Source organism: Leptonychotes weddellii, chromosome 5 (genome assembly GCF_054177405.1).
Source record: "Leptonychotes weddellii isolate Sample4059 chromosome 5, ASM5417740v2, whole genome shotgun sequence".
Lineage (NCBI taxonomy): Eukaryota > Metazoa > Chordata > Mammalia > Carnivora > Phocidae > Leptonychotes > Leptonychotes weddellii.
In genome coordinates, this window is record NC_138373.1 from 7,768,668 (window position 1) to 7,784,168 (window position 15,501).

Sequence of the window (15,501 nt, forward strand, 5' to 3'; positions counted from 1 at the left end):
TGGCCCTAGAGCCCAGGCGGCAGCAGCCGGGGTCAGGCCTGGGGAGAGCGTATCGGCCACGTGTCCTCTCCTCTTCCCCACGCGCACAAGGGAGCGTGTCCTGTGGCCAGCCTCCCTCCCGGTGTTAGCTTCTGTTAGCGATTGGCGCAGCCCAGTGAGCAAAACACGCCTGCCTTGAGTAAGATACGTGGAAGTTTTATTGAAACACCCTTCCTACCCCACCCTCCACAAAAAGATGAAAAGTCCATTCGCATCCCTGATTGAGAGAATCCCTTCCCCCTTGAACGACAGGATCATTCTGCTAAACCAGCAGTGGTAGAGAGGGGTAGATCTTATCAGACGCGTTTGAAACACGACAAATGGAGCAGGGAGACGTTTCGAACAGCGTCGATTTGCACAAAGCACATCGAGCTTTCTATGGCGATGTTAACTGAAATTGACTGTCTTTGGATGATTAATGTGAGCTTTGTTCCGGGGGCTGGTGGGCGATGCGCTTGGTGGCAGGCGGTGCTCCCTCCGTTTGACCCTCATGGCATTGGTGCCGTGGGCCACTCCTTAGGTCTGTCTGATCTTCCGCAGCAGAGCCATGGCCTCTGCAGGCCGGCTGGCCAGGGAAGGGCCTCTCAAAAGTTTCTAGTAACTCCCGAGTTGCACAGGAAGCCCTGAGCCCTTTCTGTAGCGACAGGCGGCTCAGATTTCATGTCACACAGCCCATATCGTCAACACCACCATCCCCCTGATTGTTTTGTTCTTACCACACTTGTTTTTCAACAGAGAATCCAGGCCAGAGCCTGAACAGACTATTTCAGGAAGTACCGAAACGAAGAAATGGGTCCGAAGGTATGTTGCAGGCAGGTGTTTTTCTTTGCAGTTAGTAAAACCTAGGAAGCAGCATGTCCTTAGCTGTGCATTTGGGTTAAAACTGTGCAGTGTGATTCTGGCCTGGAACCTGATGGAAAAACAGCTAGTAAGTATAAAACAAAGCACGGGCTCAAGTACGCACAGTCCCTCCTGAGCTGCCCGCACTCTACCGGGTGCGGAAGAGGCGAGGAGAGAAAGCGCCCCTAAGAATCAGTCCCCAAGTGCCATCCCAACCCCCCCTCAGGTTCAAATTACACCGTCCCCCCCGCCCTTCTCAGAAGCGGGCAGGAGCGTTAACAATCGTTGCTCTGAGAAAAATCAGGTGGCTGAGTCAGATGACATACTGCTGCTTCCTTGTACTTCCTTTTAACTCTGAACTGTGTTAAAGGTACTACGGAGTGGACAAATTCCAACAAATTCCAAACGTAATCGGTTCTCCTCTGGGCCCCCCCTGCGCTCCTTGGTGCTGCATCTTTAAAGGGGCTCCGCCCCCGCGGTCTGCTTGTTTTGCAATGGTTTGGTGTGGCGGTGCTTACTTAGTAAGGTAGCAGAGAATTAAGCTACGATACGTGGAGGGCTTCCAGAAAGAGCCGGGGCCAGCCCCCGGGGCCACAGTAGCTTCCGTGCGTCCGTGCACGTGGCTGCTCTGCAGAGCGTCACCAGGTGACCGAGGGTCTTGTCCTGGAGGGAGCTCTGCAGGCTACTCGCCTCATTCATAAATTTTTAAAAGACAGCATGTGACCAAAGAGCCGAAATAGGAAGCCTTCATCCTCTTCGCCTTGTATGTGCCCATGACTGATAGGTAATCCACCTCGACCCTTCACCTGCATTTCCCATCGTTGCTTTTTGGGGACACCAGCGTCCAACAGACGTGCAGAACCCTGAGCACAATCCCAGGCCAAAGCAATTGTCGGAGTTGCTTTTAAGTGACTCCCAAACACCACTGCCTTTTTCAGGCCTTCCTCTGGTTTTGTACTGGAGTGGGTGACCTGCTCTCCCTAATCCCGCCCCACGGGTGCCGTCCAGTTGGGGTAACCGTGAGAGCTTGTCCCGCTGGCCAGATGACCCTGACCACCAGGTAGATTCCGCAGGAAGCCCTTCCTGCCCAGGGCCGCAGTACCTGCTGTGAGGTTGCACACCCAGCAGGTACGGGTCAACGGGAGGCCACGCCTGCCTCCTTAACCGTCACCGGCCTCAACTCGGGAGCTATTGATCAGAATGACCTCTTCGTGCAGCCCTGATTTTTGTTGGTTGGTTTGTTTCACGTCCGGGTTTGATGTCATGGGTGTGGCTTCTCCCTGCAGGTAACATCACGACCCGGATCCGAGCCTCCGATACCGGATCCGATGAAGCAATCAAGTCCATCCTGGAACAAGCCAAAAGGGAGCTGCAGGTGCAGAAAACTGGTACGGAATCCACTTCTTTGACCACTGTCTTCCAGGGTTAATTAGAAGAATTGTCATGAGTGTCCTGGTTAGCAGTATTTAACTTTAAAAAAAATGAAGTGAAAACCCCACACAATAGAACGTGTGTTTTCAGGCACTTAGGCAAGTGCAGAGGGGAGCAGAGGTCTGCGTGATCTTTTTCTTTTTCTTTTTATCACATCACGCCCTAGCATTGACTCAAGAAGGTATCCCTGGCCTAGTTTGTCCTTACACTTACGTGGACAGGTAGTCTGTACCAAACTGCCTTTTTCAAATGCCATACGGGCTTTGTTATTTGGATATATCCTTGACTGAACCCCGAAAAAGGATGGGTGCAAAATAAATCCTAAGCTGCTTCGCAGAACGAACATTGCTAGGGAGGAGCGGGAAGTTGTAGTAGATGGATGTCCACCTCTGCAGTCAGGCGACCTCAGGACTCGGCCCTCGGTGCTCCCTGAGAGCTGCCTCATCCGACAGGAGAGAGCCGCCACGCTTCAGCCTCTCTCTGGCTGAGTTTGACGGCAAGGCACACCGGCCGTAGGTTCAGCTCAGACCTGCTGCCGGAGAGGAGACCGAGTGCCTGGGTTCTCTTGCTCTGGGGTTCAGCATAGGAACGCGCACCCACCCCGTACCCGTGAAGCCCCTGCTCTGCAGAGCCGCTCCCCCGCGGACCTGGTCACGGGGCTTCCGCCAGGCCTGGTGGCAGGCCACCACCCAGTCCCTCCCCTGGCCACGAGGCCCTTCCCCCAGGCCACCCCACTCCCACATGACTCATTCAGTGGTGAGCCCGGAGCTCCCTTCTGGGAACTAGGCCCGGCCTTGGCATTTTTACCTCCCCTGTCCTATTTAAACTAGGTCCATACCCTTGCCCTGAAAGGTAGATACTGTTATCCTACTGCTGATTCTCAAACTCAGGCTCCAAGTGAGACTTACTAAATGGCAGGTCCTGGGTGGAAACCCAGGTCTCTCAGCTCTTGTCCCAGCACCTCCCCCTCTGCAACCATCTGCCTCCTTACAGGGGCCCCAGTGCGGTGGGTGGGAGACCGTCCTGTGAGGCCCTGGGGCCTGACGCTGGGGGGACCTTCCATTTGATGTAGTTCTTCCTCTCCAGACCAGAGTTGACATGTAAGCCAGCCCCTCCTCTGGGTGGCTGAACAACCAAGAGGCTTGGCCGGGCCCCCTGACAGGGTGGGAGGCAGCCCCGGATCGAGAGCAGAAGGGCCCGGTTTCTGCCGCAGAGCAGTGCTGGTTCTGCCTGCACCCGAGGGTGCTGTGGGGATCGTGCAAGTCCGAGAAGCAGGGCCCTCGGTCAGCCGGTGAAATTAAGTCCTCGAGAGGCCTAAAAGGTTGTCCCTGTTATTTGAAGCACTTTTCAGCCTCATTTAAATTGGAGAAAGAGCTGGATCCTGTGATTCCGTCCCCGAGATGTGAAGGTGTCCACGAGCTGGCACCACCTGCGGGAGCTCAGCCCGGCGCTCCTCAGCCAGGGCCTCGCTCCACAGTCGCCCGGGAGTTGGTCAAAAACGCGGGCTGCCGCAGCCCCACACCTGCTACTCAGGCAGACCCTCCAGGGCTGGGGCCTGGGCATGTGCATTTTAACAAGCCCAGCGGGTGATTCTGGGGCACAGCCCTCGTTAAGGGTCCTCGATCTAACCCACCACCCATCCCAAGCTCACAGACGGAAATCCCGAGGCCCGGCCGTGCCCTCTGAGTCCCCCAAGGTCGCAGCCCTGGGTTCCCGGGCCAGGGCCTGGCCGCTGTCCCCCCATCGTGGGGCTCGCTGTTGCCGGCCACACCACAGTCACCTGCCCAGGGGACAGTAAATGTGGGCCAGCCCAAACACGGCCGTGTCTCACTGGAGACTCCGGGCTCACGCTGCAACCCTTAACAGAAATTACGTCTCTAAAGGTTGACCCAAGCACTACAGTTCTGGAATTTAGCACATGAGAATATTGTTTAGAAATCCTCAGGGGTGATGGCACATCCCTGAGCGTCTGCCCACTTTCCCCGCTCCCCCCACCACACACGCTCGGGGTTAATGAACCCTTTCAGATGGCGTGAAGTAAAGGCCAGCGGGTCTCAGAGCGGTGGTGTTAGTCCGTCTGTCCCTGCCCGGACAGGATGCACGCGGGGTCCACTGACCGAGGAAATGCTGGTCCAATTCGAGTGGCTTGGTTGTCCCAGAGACTCCGCATTTTGTGGGAGGCCGGGTTAGAAGGAAGCGGAGGGAACAACAGCGCGCTCCCGACCGGAGGGCTCGGGCCTGCCACCACCTCACGCCTGTGTTTGCTCCGTGCAGCAGAGCCCGCCCAGCCTTCGTCCACAGCCGGCAGCGGGAGCTCGGACGACGCCATCCGCTCCATCCTGCAGCAGGCCCGGCGCGAGATGGAGGCCCAGCAGGCCGCCCTCGACCCCGCCTTAAAGCCTGCGCCGCTGTCCCAGGCCGACATCGCCATCCTGACCCCCAAGTTGATACCCTCCTCGCCCATGTCATCCGTGTCCAGCTACCCTCCGCTCGCCCTGTCCTTGAAGAAGCCCCCCTCCGCCCCCGATGCCGGTGCTTCCGCTCTGCCCAACCCCCCGGCCCTCAAAAAGGAGTCCCAGGACGCGCCCGGGCTGGACCTCCAGGGAGCGGCCGAGTCTGCGCAGGGGGTCCTGAGACACGTGAAGAGCGAGCTGGGCCGCAGCGGCGTGTGGAAGGACCACTGGTGGAGCACGGTGCAGCCGGAGAGGAAGAGCGCCGTGCCCCCCGAGGACACCAAGTCGGAAGAAGCCAGCGGCGCCAAGGAGAAAGGTGGTGGCAGCCAGCCGCGGGCCGAGCGCAGCCAGCTCCAGGGACCCTCGTCGTCGTCAGAGTACTGGAAGGAGTGGCCCAGTGCCGAGTCGCCGTACTCCCAGAGCTCGGAGCTGAGCCTGACTGGAGCCAGCCGCAGCGAGACCCCCCAGAACAGCCCCCTGCCCTCCTCCCCGATCGTGCCCATGTCCAAGCCCGCCAAGCCCTCGGTCCCTCCGCTGACCCCGGAGCAGTACGAGATCTACATGTACCAGGAAGTGGACACCATCGAGCTCACCCGGCAGGTGAAAGAGAAGCTGGCCAAGAACGGCATCTGTCAAAGGATCTTCGGGGAGAAGGTAAGGGGTTGGTTCAGGGGCCTGGCTTTTCCCGTCTCTCTGGAGGACGTGGCCATAGCCCCTTTAGTGAGCCACAGAGCAGAAAGGGTCGCCCGCCCCCAAGCTTGCGGAGAAGCTGGCCGGTGAATGTTCCATTTGCCGCGTCCCCTTAGGGGCGAGACTCTGGGCTAGGCCCCGTCACCCACCACGCTCCTTTTGACTCCCGGTGACACTGTGAGGGGGCGCTAAAGTCGCCATCTGACAGATAAGGACAGTGAGGCTCAGGGAAGTCAGCTACATGCCCCCAGCCGGCCGGTGGCTCAGTTCAAGTCCCACCTCTCTGCCAAGTGTGGCCCAGACGCACCTCCGCAGGCTTTTTTTTGGCCAAAAAAGATCTGAGCCCATAGGGAGACCACCAGTGTGCAGAGAAGCAAAAAGCACAGGGTAGGAAAAGCTTGTGTCACGTGATAGGCATAATCGTACCTTTCTCATAACTCAGAAGGCGCTTGGTGAAGCGACCTGCCCAGAATCCATAGCTCTTGCGGCCCGGGCCATGCCCATAGCTGGCCCTAAAAGCCCCCATTTCCATGTCTTCCCTCCCAGGCTCGTGAAAGTACAGTGGTTTGTGAGTAAGCCCCCCCAGACCCTTTCTGTTCTTGGCACTTCCCGGTAACAGATTCTGGATAATGGGGATTTACCAGGGCCGTAAAATAGAAGATAAACATAATACCCCAGCATCGTTTCAGATTCAGTAAGTAATTACTGAGCATAATGAGAAGCACTCCACTCCCCTAAAAGGCAGCCTCCCTGAGGGGCACGTAGCGGGGGCGGTAGTGGCCTCCGAGGGGCCCCACGCAGGGTCTCCGTCCCCTCCTGCATCCCCCCCCAGCCCCACACTGTCCTGCCTTCCATTCAGTGTTTGCAGCGTACCGTGCCTCAGATCCTTACAACATCTCATTGTGATCTCTTTGTCCTGATTTTGCAAAAGGTGATGGGGTGGAGAGAAGTGAGGATGAGAATTTAAAGTCCCTTGAAATTTCTAGTTCAGTGTTGTAAAAATATCATTTGAGAACATTTAAATAGACATTTGTGCTCATGCCTTAAATTTAGCAGAGACTTAATAGCGTTGAACTTGTTTGGCCCGTGAGTGCAGTTTATTCTGGAACTTGAGAACTTTTCAAAAGAGTGATCGAATGCAGCCCCTAAATATCTCTGGGCTGCATCTGTGTCCTGTGGGGGGTGTTTGTGCCCATACATATGTATGGCCATATGTGAGCGTTCCGAAAACTCGGGCATGTACGTGCAACTTGCCGGTCGTCTGCATGAGTCTTACTCCGAGGCTGGCGCCCCCACCGCCACCGGCGCACCTCTGGGCCCCCACTGCAGAGCAGGATGTGGTCAGAGAGAGCAAACCTCTCTAGAGGTCAGCCTGGCCCAGCGCCACAAAGACGACTGGCCTCCCGCATCCCGCCAACATCCGCTGCTCCGGCCGCTAAACGGGTCTGTGGCCCCAGCACCTCCACCTTCCGTGACACCACCAAAGAGCAAGATGGTTTCAGCGCTTCCTCCTCAGGGTGTCGGGACGACAGCCCCGCGGCCTCGGCAGGATCGAGGCCCTGGGCGAGATCCCATCCCCTCTCCCTGGGAGCAGGTAGCTAGGACTGTAACCGTGGGTTCCCCGTGCCAGGGCATCAGCCCACCGGTGACCCTGAAAGCTGATTCCCCCGCCCCAGGCTGGCGCCATCCACCAGGCAGGGACGGATGGGGCGGGGGCGGGGGTCTGTGCTCAGCCCCTAAAGTGCTCACTGGGTGTCGTCCGTCTCAGCCTCTCCACGGCTCTCTGTGCATCGCTGGCGGATTTTGTGGCCTCGCACTAAATCCTGGCCACTGATGCCATGCCTTTGGTTGCCACCGCAGGTACTGGGCCTGTCCCAGGGCAGCGTCAGTGACATGCTGTCCCGGCCAAAGCCTTGGAGCAAGCTGACCCAGAAAGGCCGCGAACCCTTCATCCGGATGCAGCTCTGGCTCAACGGCGAGCTGGGCCAGGGTGTCCTGCCTGTGCAGGGGCAGCAGGGGCCAGGTAAGGGTGGCCCTGCCCTGGGCGACTACGGGTGGGGGCGGGGAAACACGCGGGGAGGCCGCGAGCTGCCCCCTTCCTGCACAACCTGTTGCCATGAGACCGACTTCAGTTTTGAGGGGAGAGAAGATTGTGCCTAGCTAATTTTATAAGCAGCGGAAAATGAGTTACTAATTAAGAAAATGCTGTTTATACATAAATATAAGTAAAAGTCAAGTAGCTAAATCAGGGAATCAGAAGAGGAAATCAGCCAAAGGCACAGAGGTGAGAGATAGAACGGGCTCCGGCTTCCACCTGCTCCCGACCGGGGGGTCCCGGCTTTTCCCTGGCAGAGCAGTGCCTGCCTGCATGGCCCCGAGTTCTGGCCGCCCCCCGGAAGGAGTGGGACCTTTGGGGCCCTTACGCTGTCCCCGCCCCGCTGCGCTGGGTGCATTAGGAAGCTTTAAGCACCTGGGATTTGTTTCCTCATTTAATTGTAACCCTTTGTCTTATTTAGTTCTCCATTCTGTGACGTCACTACAGGACCCCCTGCAGCAGGGCTGTGTGAGCTCAGGTAACCAGCTGATTTCTGTTGTCTTGTGTGAAATATTTCCCTCCCCTGTACATTTTCCTGTCCTCTGGTCTGTAGCCGGGAGACTCAGAGGATCCCTGGCTCTGGATCTGAAAACACCGTATCCCGTTGGCACGCTAGGTTCTCGTGGTCCTAGTTTCTAATGGAGACCGGGAGAGTCGACAGCTGAGTGAGGGTTTCCTCCAGCGTTTTCCCGCTCACCACCAAAGTCTTTCATCGGTCTGTGGCTTCTAGGTGTGCAGGCCTGGGGGCTGGGGTCCAAGTCAGAGACAGATTCTGTACCCGGGGGGGGCTTCCATATGAATGGGAGGGGACAGGATCGGGCGCACGATGCTCCCCCAGCAGGGTCATGGCGGGGAGAAGTTGAGTCCATCTGGAAGAACTTGGGGCCACCTTCAAGCAGGAAGGCTGGAGAAGAAGCAAGCGGCCGGCAGGGTCACAGAAAGGAGATGGCAGAGGGCCCCTGGGAGCCGTTTGGGGTGTGAATGGATACAGAGCCAGTGATGTCCGGAAGAGTGGGGCTGAGGATGCGAATCCAGCCGGGAGGCGGGTTGGGGTGGGGGCGCCTGGAGTGCCCGCCGGCTGGGACCCTCACCTCATCTGAAGCCCCGAGGTCTCTGAGGCGGCATCTCTGCCCTGCGGACCCCTTGCGGCGACACCGTGCTCCCGGACCCCCTCGCGTGTCCTCCCCGCACTCCCGCTAGCGCAGAGCTTGGCTCACCCAGCTTCCAGGAACAGCCAGCGTCTTGAGCTGCTCCTCGTTTTTCCTTTATTTTTCTAAACATGTTGATTAGTCTCCATATCCCATTGATTCATTGAAAACACAAACAAAGCTAAGTGAGGAGCGTGAAGCCCGCCAGCCCGCTGCAAGTTTTACGAGGGGAAACATGTGTAGCACGGGGAACAGCTGGGCGGCAGCGGCCGTTACCGCTGCGAGATGCCAAACCCACGCACAGATGCAGCCCGAGCGGGGCACTTGCCGCAAAGTTCCCGGCTGAGCTTGTGCTCGGGGTGTTCCCGATTTGAATTTGACCAAAATGGGGGTGCGGAAGGCCATATCGTACCTGGATCGTTGGTCTCCTTGGCTGGACATCTATGTGGAGAGGTTTGTCCACCCGCAGAAGGATCCCGGGTACTTCCTTCTCGCGTCATTTCCGGGTCGCTCAGTTTCGTTAGCAAGCCCCAGAGAACTCACCCAGCCCTGGCTGGCCTTCCAGATGCATCAGGGCAAATAATGCACAGAGTCGTTTGTGTCAGAGCTTTGCAGACATTTGCGTGGAAAATCAGCCTTGCCTCTTACTCCCGCGGAAAGCTGGCCTCCCCTTAAGCCCTCCGAGAGTATTTGCTGCCCCACCAGAGTCAGGACTAAACTTGGCAGGATGTGACGAACGTTTTTTAGATCAAAATCGCTTATTCCTAAATAAAACGTGAAGTCTCCTGCAGTTCCAGGTCAGTTATGATCGATGCCAAAATCTCCTCCGTGTGCGAACAAATCCTTAAAAAGAATGGCCTTTCGCTCTTTCATCGAACGGCAGGTAGTTGCTACCCTGTTGGAACTTCCATAGTCACATTCCCAGCGTGGGAAAACCACGCCGGGCTTCTCAGAGGGACGTAAATGGTATTTGTAAGATATCGGATTACTTTATAAAATAAAGCGATGCATAGAACTCGTGGAGAGTCTGCAGATTGGCGGAGGCAGGGAGCCTCTGGATAAAAGTGAGCACTGAAGAACTTCTCAGTGGTTTCTGTGAAGAGGTAGCAGGCGGGTCTCTCCCTGTGTCTCCTCAGCCAGACGGGAGACGGATTGCAGACCGTTTCACCCACCATGCCCGTTGTCAGTCAGCAAGAGGGAATCCGTAGAAACAATAAGCATGATGATTGTGGAGAGAAATGGAAAAATATTTCATATATCCTAGGAAAATAAAATTTTTTTAAGATTTATTTATTTAGTTTAGAGAATGCACACGCATGCGTGCAAGTGTGGGGAGGGGAGGCGGGCGGAGGAAGAGAGAGAATCTCCAACAAATTCCCCGCCGAGTGCGGAGCCGGATGCGGGGCTCGATCCCAGGACCCTAAGATCATGACCTGAGCCCAAACTACGAGTTGGACACTCAACTGACTGAGCCACCCAGACACCCCTAAACTTTTTAATATCATGATGGTAGCTAAGCCAAAATGTTTCTCTGGATTGGCAAAGACTAGAAAGTCCTTGTCAAAACAAGAAGGACAATTATCACAGTGGCAAGATTGTGGGTAGTAGTTTTCCTTGTTTGAAATTTCTTTACTATCAGTGTTATCCTTTCAAGAGTATTTCTAAAAATCAAAGTAGCTGAGCTTTTCAGTATGTGGAATTTAGATTCGAAAAACAGAATTATTTTATGATGATGAGTATTGGTAAATCGTCAGGATGGATGCCCATAGGAGACTCCAGAATCTTCCCCGACAGAGTAGAGAATCAGTGTCTCTGAGGAGACCTTCAGCAATGCTGCCCCAAAGGTACGGTAGTGAAGCCCCCGGTTCTAGGATTTCCCCAGGATCCTGCTTCTCTGTTCTCGCCATGGCTACCACGGAATCCTTCCAAGAGGCCCCCTGGACCTAGAAAGATGCTGTCCTTGGTCATGGCTCCACGAGACCTGTGTCGAAGGCGGCTCAGCATGGTAGAACCAGCTGCCTGCAGGAAGATCAGTCCAACCCTGGGTTGGTTGGTTCCTGAACATTGGCGAGAAGCGCCCATCATGTGAGCCTCCAGGCCTCTGAGCTGGCCTGGTGGTGAGGGTAGCCTCCCAAGTGTGGAAGGACTCTGGAAGACTGGCCTTCTGTCCACAGCCCTTCAGTGAGATAGGTATGGTCTCAGAGCAGAGAATGAGAGGGCCCAGTGTAGGGCTCTGTGCTCAGTTACCATGGCGATAAGGTGCCCACGAGTAGAGTAGCCTCACTCATCTGAACAGCAAACTGCTGACACAAGAATCTGTTTGCCTCACTAAAGAATTCCTGCCTGCCTCTTTCTGCCTGGCGCTGTCACCCCTCAGGGTCTCTGTTTTCCTTAATGATCTGTATGTCAAGCTTGCTGATGAGTTTTACAACGAGAGAGAGACTGAACTTTGAATTACATCACCAGTTCCTTTTGGTGACTGGAACCATTCCTGAATGTTCCTTTGATGATCTGAGCGTTGGGGCGACAGCCTTGGACATTCAGGAAGGTTGATGCCCTTTTCTGCTGGTGACCTGTGCTTTTTCTTGGACGCTGTGGGGGCCTTGATGAAGAATCAGGAGAGCAGGGAGTTCCGTGCCAATCACATGAGTACCTTTAAGGGGGGGGGGGCGGTTAAAGGCCAGAACTTCCGATCAGATGCTTGTTAATGTATTTCCAGGCAGTCTAGTCCTCTGCAAACATTTTTGAGTTGGCTTCTTTCAAAGTTCCCAGTGTCTTGGGGAGGGGCGTCTGCAATTCTATCCAGGGTCGTCTTTGATCGAAGATGGCAAACGTATTTAAAGGTGGAGTTGACGGGGAGGCCTTTGGGGATTGATTCTCCACGTCTTCCTTTTGTCTGTCTTCCATCCCAGGTATCGAGCATCAGCCGACCTCACACTGCTCAGCAATCGCGGGGCTCTGGGGAAGCCAAGAAAGCACTTACAGAAGGGGTGGGGCTGTGAGGCTTGTTTTCTCTGAGTGGGGCCTGCTCTCCATGCTTATCAGGCAGCAGGCTTTTTTAAAGAGAAGAAAACCTTGAGGTTCAAGGAAGGGAGTTGCGTGCGTGCATACGTATAGCTAGGTAGGTAGGTAGGTACGTAGATCGGTAGGTAGATACGATCTAGTAAACCACTGGATTTTTTTTTTTTTTCCATTTTCCTTCCCTGAAGCTCATTTCATATTCACAGTTCCTTGGTGTGATTAATCTTTTTGCCCCAAGGGAAGGAAGGAGACTAGAGACAATCTAAAAAGGGCAGAAAAAAAGGAGGGGGGGGGACAGATTTCCCTGGATGCGACGTCAGTCATTACATTACAGAGAACAAGCGCGCTCCGCTTTGTACGCGAGAGCATTTGGTTACTGTAGCTAATAAGCTTCCATCCCGGCCTCAGATGGATTATTGCAAACTGTCTAAGCGATAGGGTGGCCCAGCCTCCTCGGATTAATTCTAAAACATCCAGCTTTTTTCCCAATGTGTCAGTCAGGGACTGTGGGTTCCAAGTCTTCTCCCCCCGTGGAGAATTCCATGGCTCCGTGTCACTGTTCTCAGTCAGCAGGGCATCAGCTGCCTCTTGAGGGGACAGCTGCTGCAGTGTCTTGAACGTGGGTGGTCTCACATGTGCCCCCTCGCTGAATGATGGCCACGGGCTGGGTGCTGTACGTGGCCTCATGCACCCAGGAGAGTCCCGTGGCCACAGCCCCTGGTGAGGGACAGGCTGACATTCCTTTGTAATATGCATAATGACTCTCGTTTCGTGCCCGTGAGATGACCAGGAAAATATGTCCAGGGTTTTAGCGCTTTGAACTCAGCAATAGGATTCTCACGCAGGCATTTGGATAGCGTGTTAATAGGAAAAGGAGGGGCTAGTTGCACCCCCCAGAAGATTCCATGGCACTGTCTAAAACTCATCATCCAGCGCCTTAGACTAGACTTGATTTGATTTTTTTTCCCCTTTTCTTTTTTTTTTTTTTTAAGATCTTATTTATTTATTTGAGAGAGAGAAAGAGCATGAGCGGGGGGAGGGGCAGAGGGAGAAGCCGGCTGAGCAGGGAGCCCAACATAGGGCTCGATCCCAGGACCTGCGCCAAAGGCAGACACTTAACCGACTGAGCCACCCAGGCGCCCCCTTCTCTTCTCATCAGAATAAATCGACAATAGTAACTGCTGGTTTTCTCCAGAAAGAATTACTCTAACTCCTGAAAAGATTTGTATATAACTGACTTATACACAGCCACAGACAACAGACAGACAAAGGAGAATTCTGGAAGGCCACATGTTAACCAGAAAGTGCCCCTCCCTGAGCCAGCGGCTGCTGCTCATCCTTGGACGTGGGGCTCAGCCTTGCGCGCCCGCTCATCATCGCCAGGATGTGGTGACACGGTGGCTTTCGGAAGACTCCGTTCATTTCTTTCTTTCTTGGTTGAAACCTCCATGAGGATGCTTTTATTATATCAAGAATGCCATAATAAAGAAATAACTGCCTCTTCTAAGGTCAGAAGAGACAGGTTTCGGGATGCAGGTGCCTCCCTTCCTGTTGTCTGTCATCGGGCAGGTGTGGGCGCAGGCCCCGCAGTGCTGACGGGGCCCCAGCGAGGGGCTGGGTCGTGCCGGGCCAAGGCGCCAGGGAGGAGGACATTACAGATGGAGCTCTGCGGGCGGGAGGGTCATAGCCGGGGAAGAACGTGCATGCGTGGAACCTTTGCAAAAGGTGAGAAGCCCCTTGTTCAGAGGGCTTTTTTTTTTTTTCCTTTTAAAATGACAGCAGGGGGCGCCTGGCCGGCTCAGTTGGTGGAGCGTGTGATTCTTGATCTCGGGGCTGTGGGTTTGAGGCCCACGTTGGGTGTAGAAATTACTTAAAAATAAAATATTTTTTAAAATAATAATAATAGGGGCGCCTGGGTGGCTCAGTCAGTTAAGCGTCTGCCTTCGGCTCAGGTCATGATCCCAGGGTTCTGGGATCGAGCCCCGCATCGGGCTCCCTGCTCGGCGGGGAGCCTGCTTCTCCCTCTACCAACCTCTCCCCCTGCTTGTGCTTTCTCTCTCTCTCCCTAATAAATAAATAAAATCTTTAAAAAAAATAAATAAAATAATCCCAGAGTGACGGGAGGAAAGTGGATGCTGGGGGAATTTTGTCTCTCCTGTGTGTAACTGCTGTTGTCGTGCTGGCCGGAGGCTTGTGTAGTAAGAAGGAAAGTGCAGACGCGGGACGGACAGAGGCGCCTTGCTCTTTCTGGGTGACCCTGGCGACCTGCCCCTGGCGGTGTTGGGCCTGGGATGCTGGCCTGCTGCCTCTCGTCCCGAAGTGCTGCTTCCCCCGCCGGTGGCTCTTTCTCGAGAGGAGGTGGGCCTGAGGAGTGTATGCTCCAGAGACAGCCAGGCCTGAAACCCCCAGCCCCGGCAGGCCTTAGGGAACTTCCCACCAGGGCCTAGAAAGTTCCTTGCTCACCTTGGGTGCAGTGCCGTAACTTGTTCTTCCAAGAACGAGAGGTCTCCCCGTGCCTGCCAGGATGGTCCGGGAAACTGTGCTCTGTGCATTTCCTTCTAATTAATGTCTTTCCAAAATTGTCAACCTTATCTCGGCTAAGCTCGGGTGAGAAGGGGTTTGGTTGTACTACAGCTAATCCTTCGAGAGTGACGAGATGCAGGCTGGGGCACAGCAAGCCCACAAGGGCCTCGGGGGGGGCCCCCTCCCAGCCGGCACGCCACAGGACAGGAGGCTGTCCTCTCACAAATTCCCTCAAAATGTGACTCGTCGGGATCACCTCCCCCTCGTGCTCGTGCCCATGCTGCTTTTCAGCTCTCGTAGCCACTGGGACTATTGTAGGATTCGTTGCGGGGGACCAGTCGCATGAAGCGGCCCTACTACAACATTAACACAGGAGGGCAGGGGAGAGTGGAGGCCCAGCCCTGCCTGCCCTCCCCTGGAGCACGCTGTACCTGAAGGCCCTGCAGAGGCCTCCCTGGGCAGCCAGCACTGAGCAGGCAGGCCACTTGGGGTTTGCTCTCAAGCAGATGTCGGCCTCACCGTTCCCGGGAAAGGCTTCTCTGGCATAAAGTGGGATTTGCCACCCTGCCTCTACCAAAAGAAAGAGGGGAGAGAATTAGAGTAACTCAAAATAAGAGATTTATTTGACTTTCTTAAAAATTATGATTTGTGGGGTTTTCTGGAATATACGAAGTGCACCATGATTATAAAAAGGCAAGATTTCGAAGGGCTTACATCCTTTTTTAAAAATAAGTCGCCCACCTTCCCTAATCCCCCAGGTCCCCAACCGCCCTCCCCAGAGATGATCCTGTTCCCGGTTTCCTGTAGCCTGTCCCTATATCTAGATACTGTTCCACACAGAAGGGAGCATGCAGGCCTCAAGGTCCTGTGCCTTGCTCTTCTCAACTAGCAATATATGGTAGAGACTTCCTAGGCTAGTACACAAAGAATTTCCTCCTCCTCTTTTTACAGCCATAGGAAATCCCTTATCTGGATATATACCGTATTTCATTTAACCAATCACTAGTGAGAGAGATGTAAACTTTTTTTTTTTTAAAGATTTTATTTATTTATTTGAGAGAGAGAGAGAATGAGAGAGAGCACATGAGAGGGGGGAGGGCCAGAGGGAGAAGCAGACTCCTGCCGAGCAGGGAGCCCGATGTGGGACTCGATCCCGGGACTCCAGGATCATGACCTGAGCCGAAGGCAGTCGCTTAACCAACGGAGCCACCCAGGAGCCCGAGATGTAAACTATTTTTAACATGGGGCGCCTGGGTGGCTC

At 54.9% G+C, this 15,501-nt stretch overlaps 1 protein-coding gene across 9 annotated transcripts in view; it reads left to right on the forward strand.

Moving 5' to 3' along the window:
• The window catches only part of CUX1 (cut like homeobox 1), a 352,135-nt gene that overhangs the window by 284,694 nt on the left and 51,940 nt on the right, over positions 1-15,501 (forward strand). For 3 of the 9 annotated variants that reach the window (XM_081819440.1, XM_081819437.1, XM_081819434.1), the window contains exons 16-20: positions 775-840; positions 2,166-2,267; positions 4,585-5,417; positions 7,314-7,476; positions 7,970-8,026. The exons of 3 other annotated variants lie outside the window; for them this stretch is intronic. In XM_081819440.1, coding sequence (XP_081675566.1) covers positions 775-840; positions 2,166-2,267; positions 4,585-5,417; positions 7,314-7,476; positions 7,970-8,026 — 1,221 coding nt within the window. The remainder of the gene's footprint in view (positions 1-774; positions 841-2,165; positions 2,268-4,584; positions 5,418-7,313; positions 7,477-7,969; positions 8,027-15,501) is intronic. 3 more of the 9 variants (XM_081819436.1, XM_081819438.1, XM_081819439.1) reach the window with 3 other exon arrangements.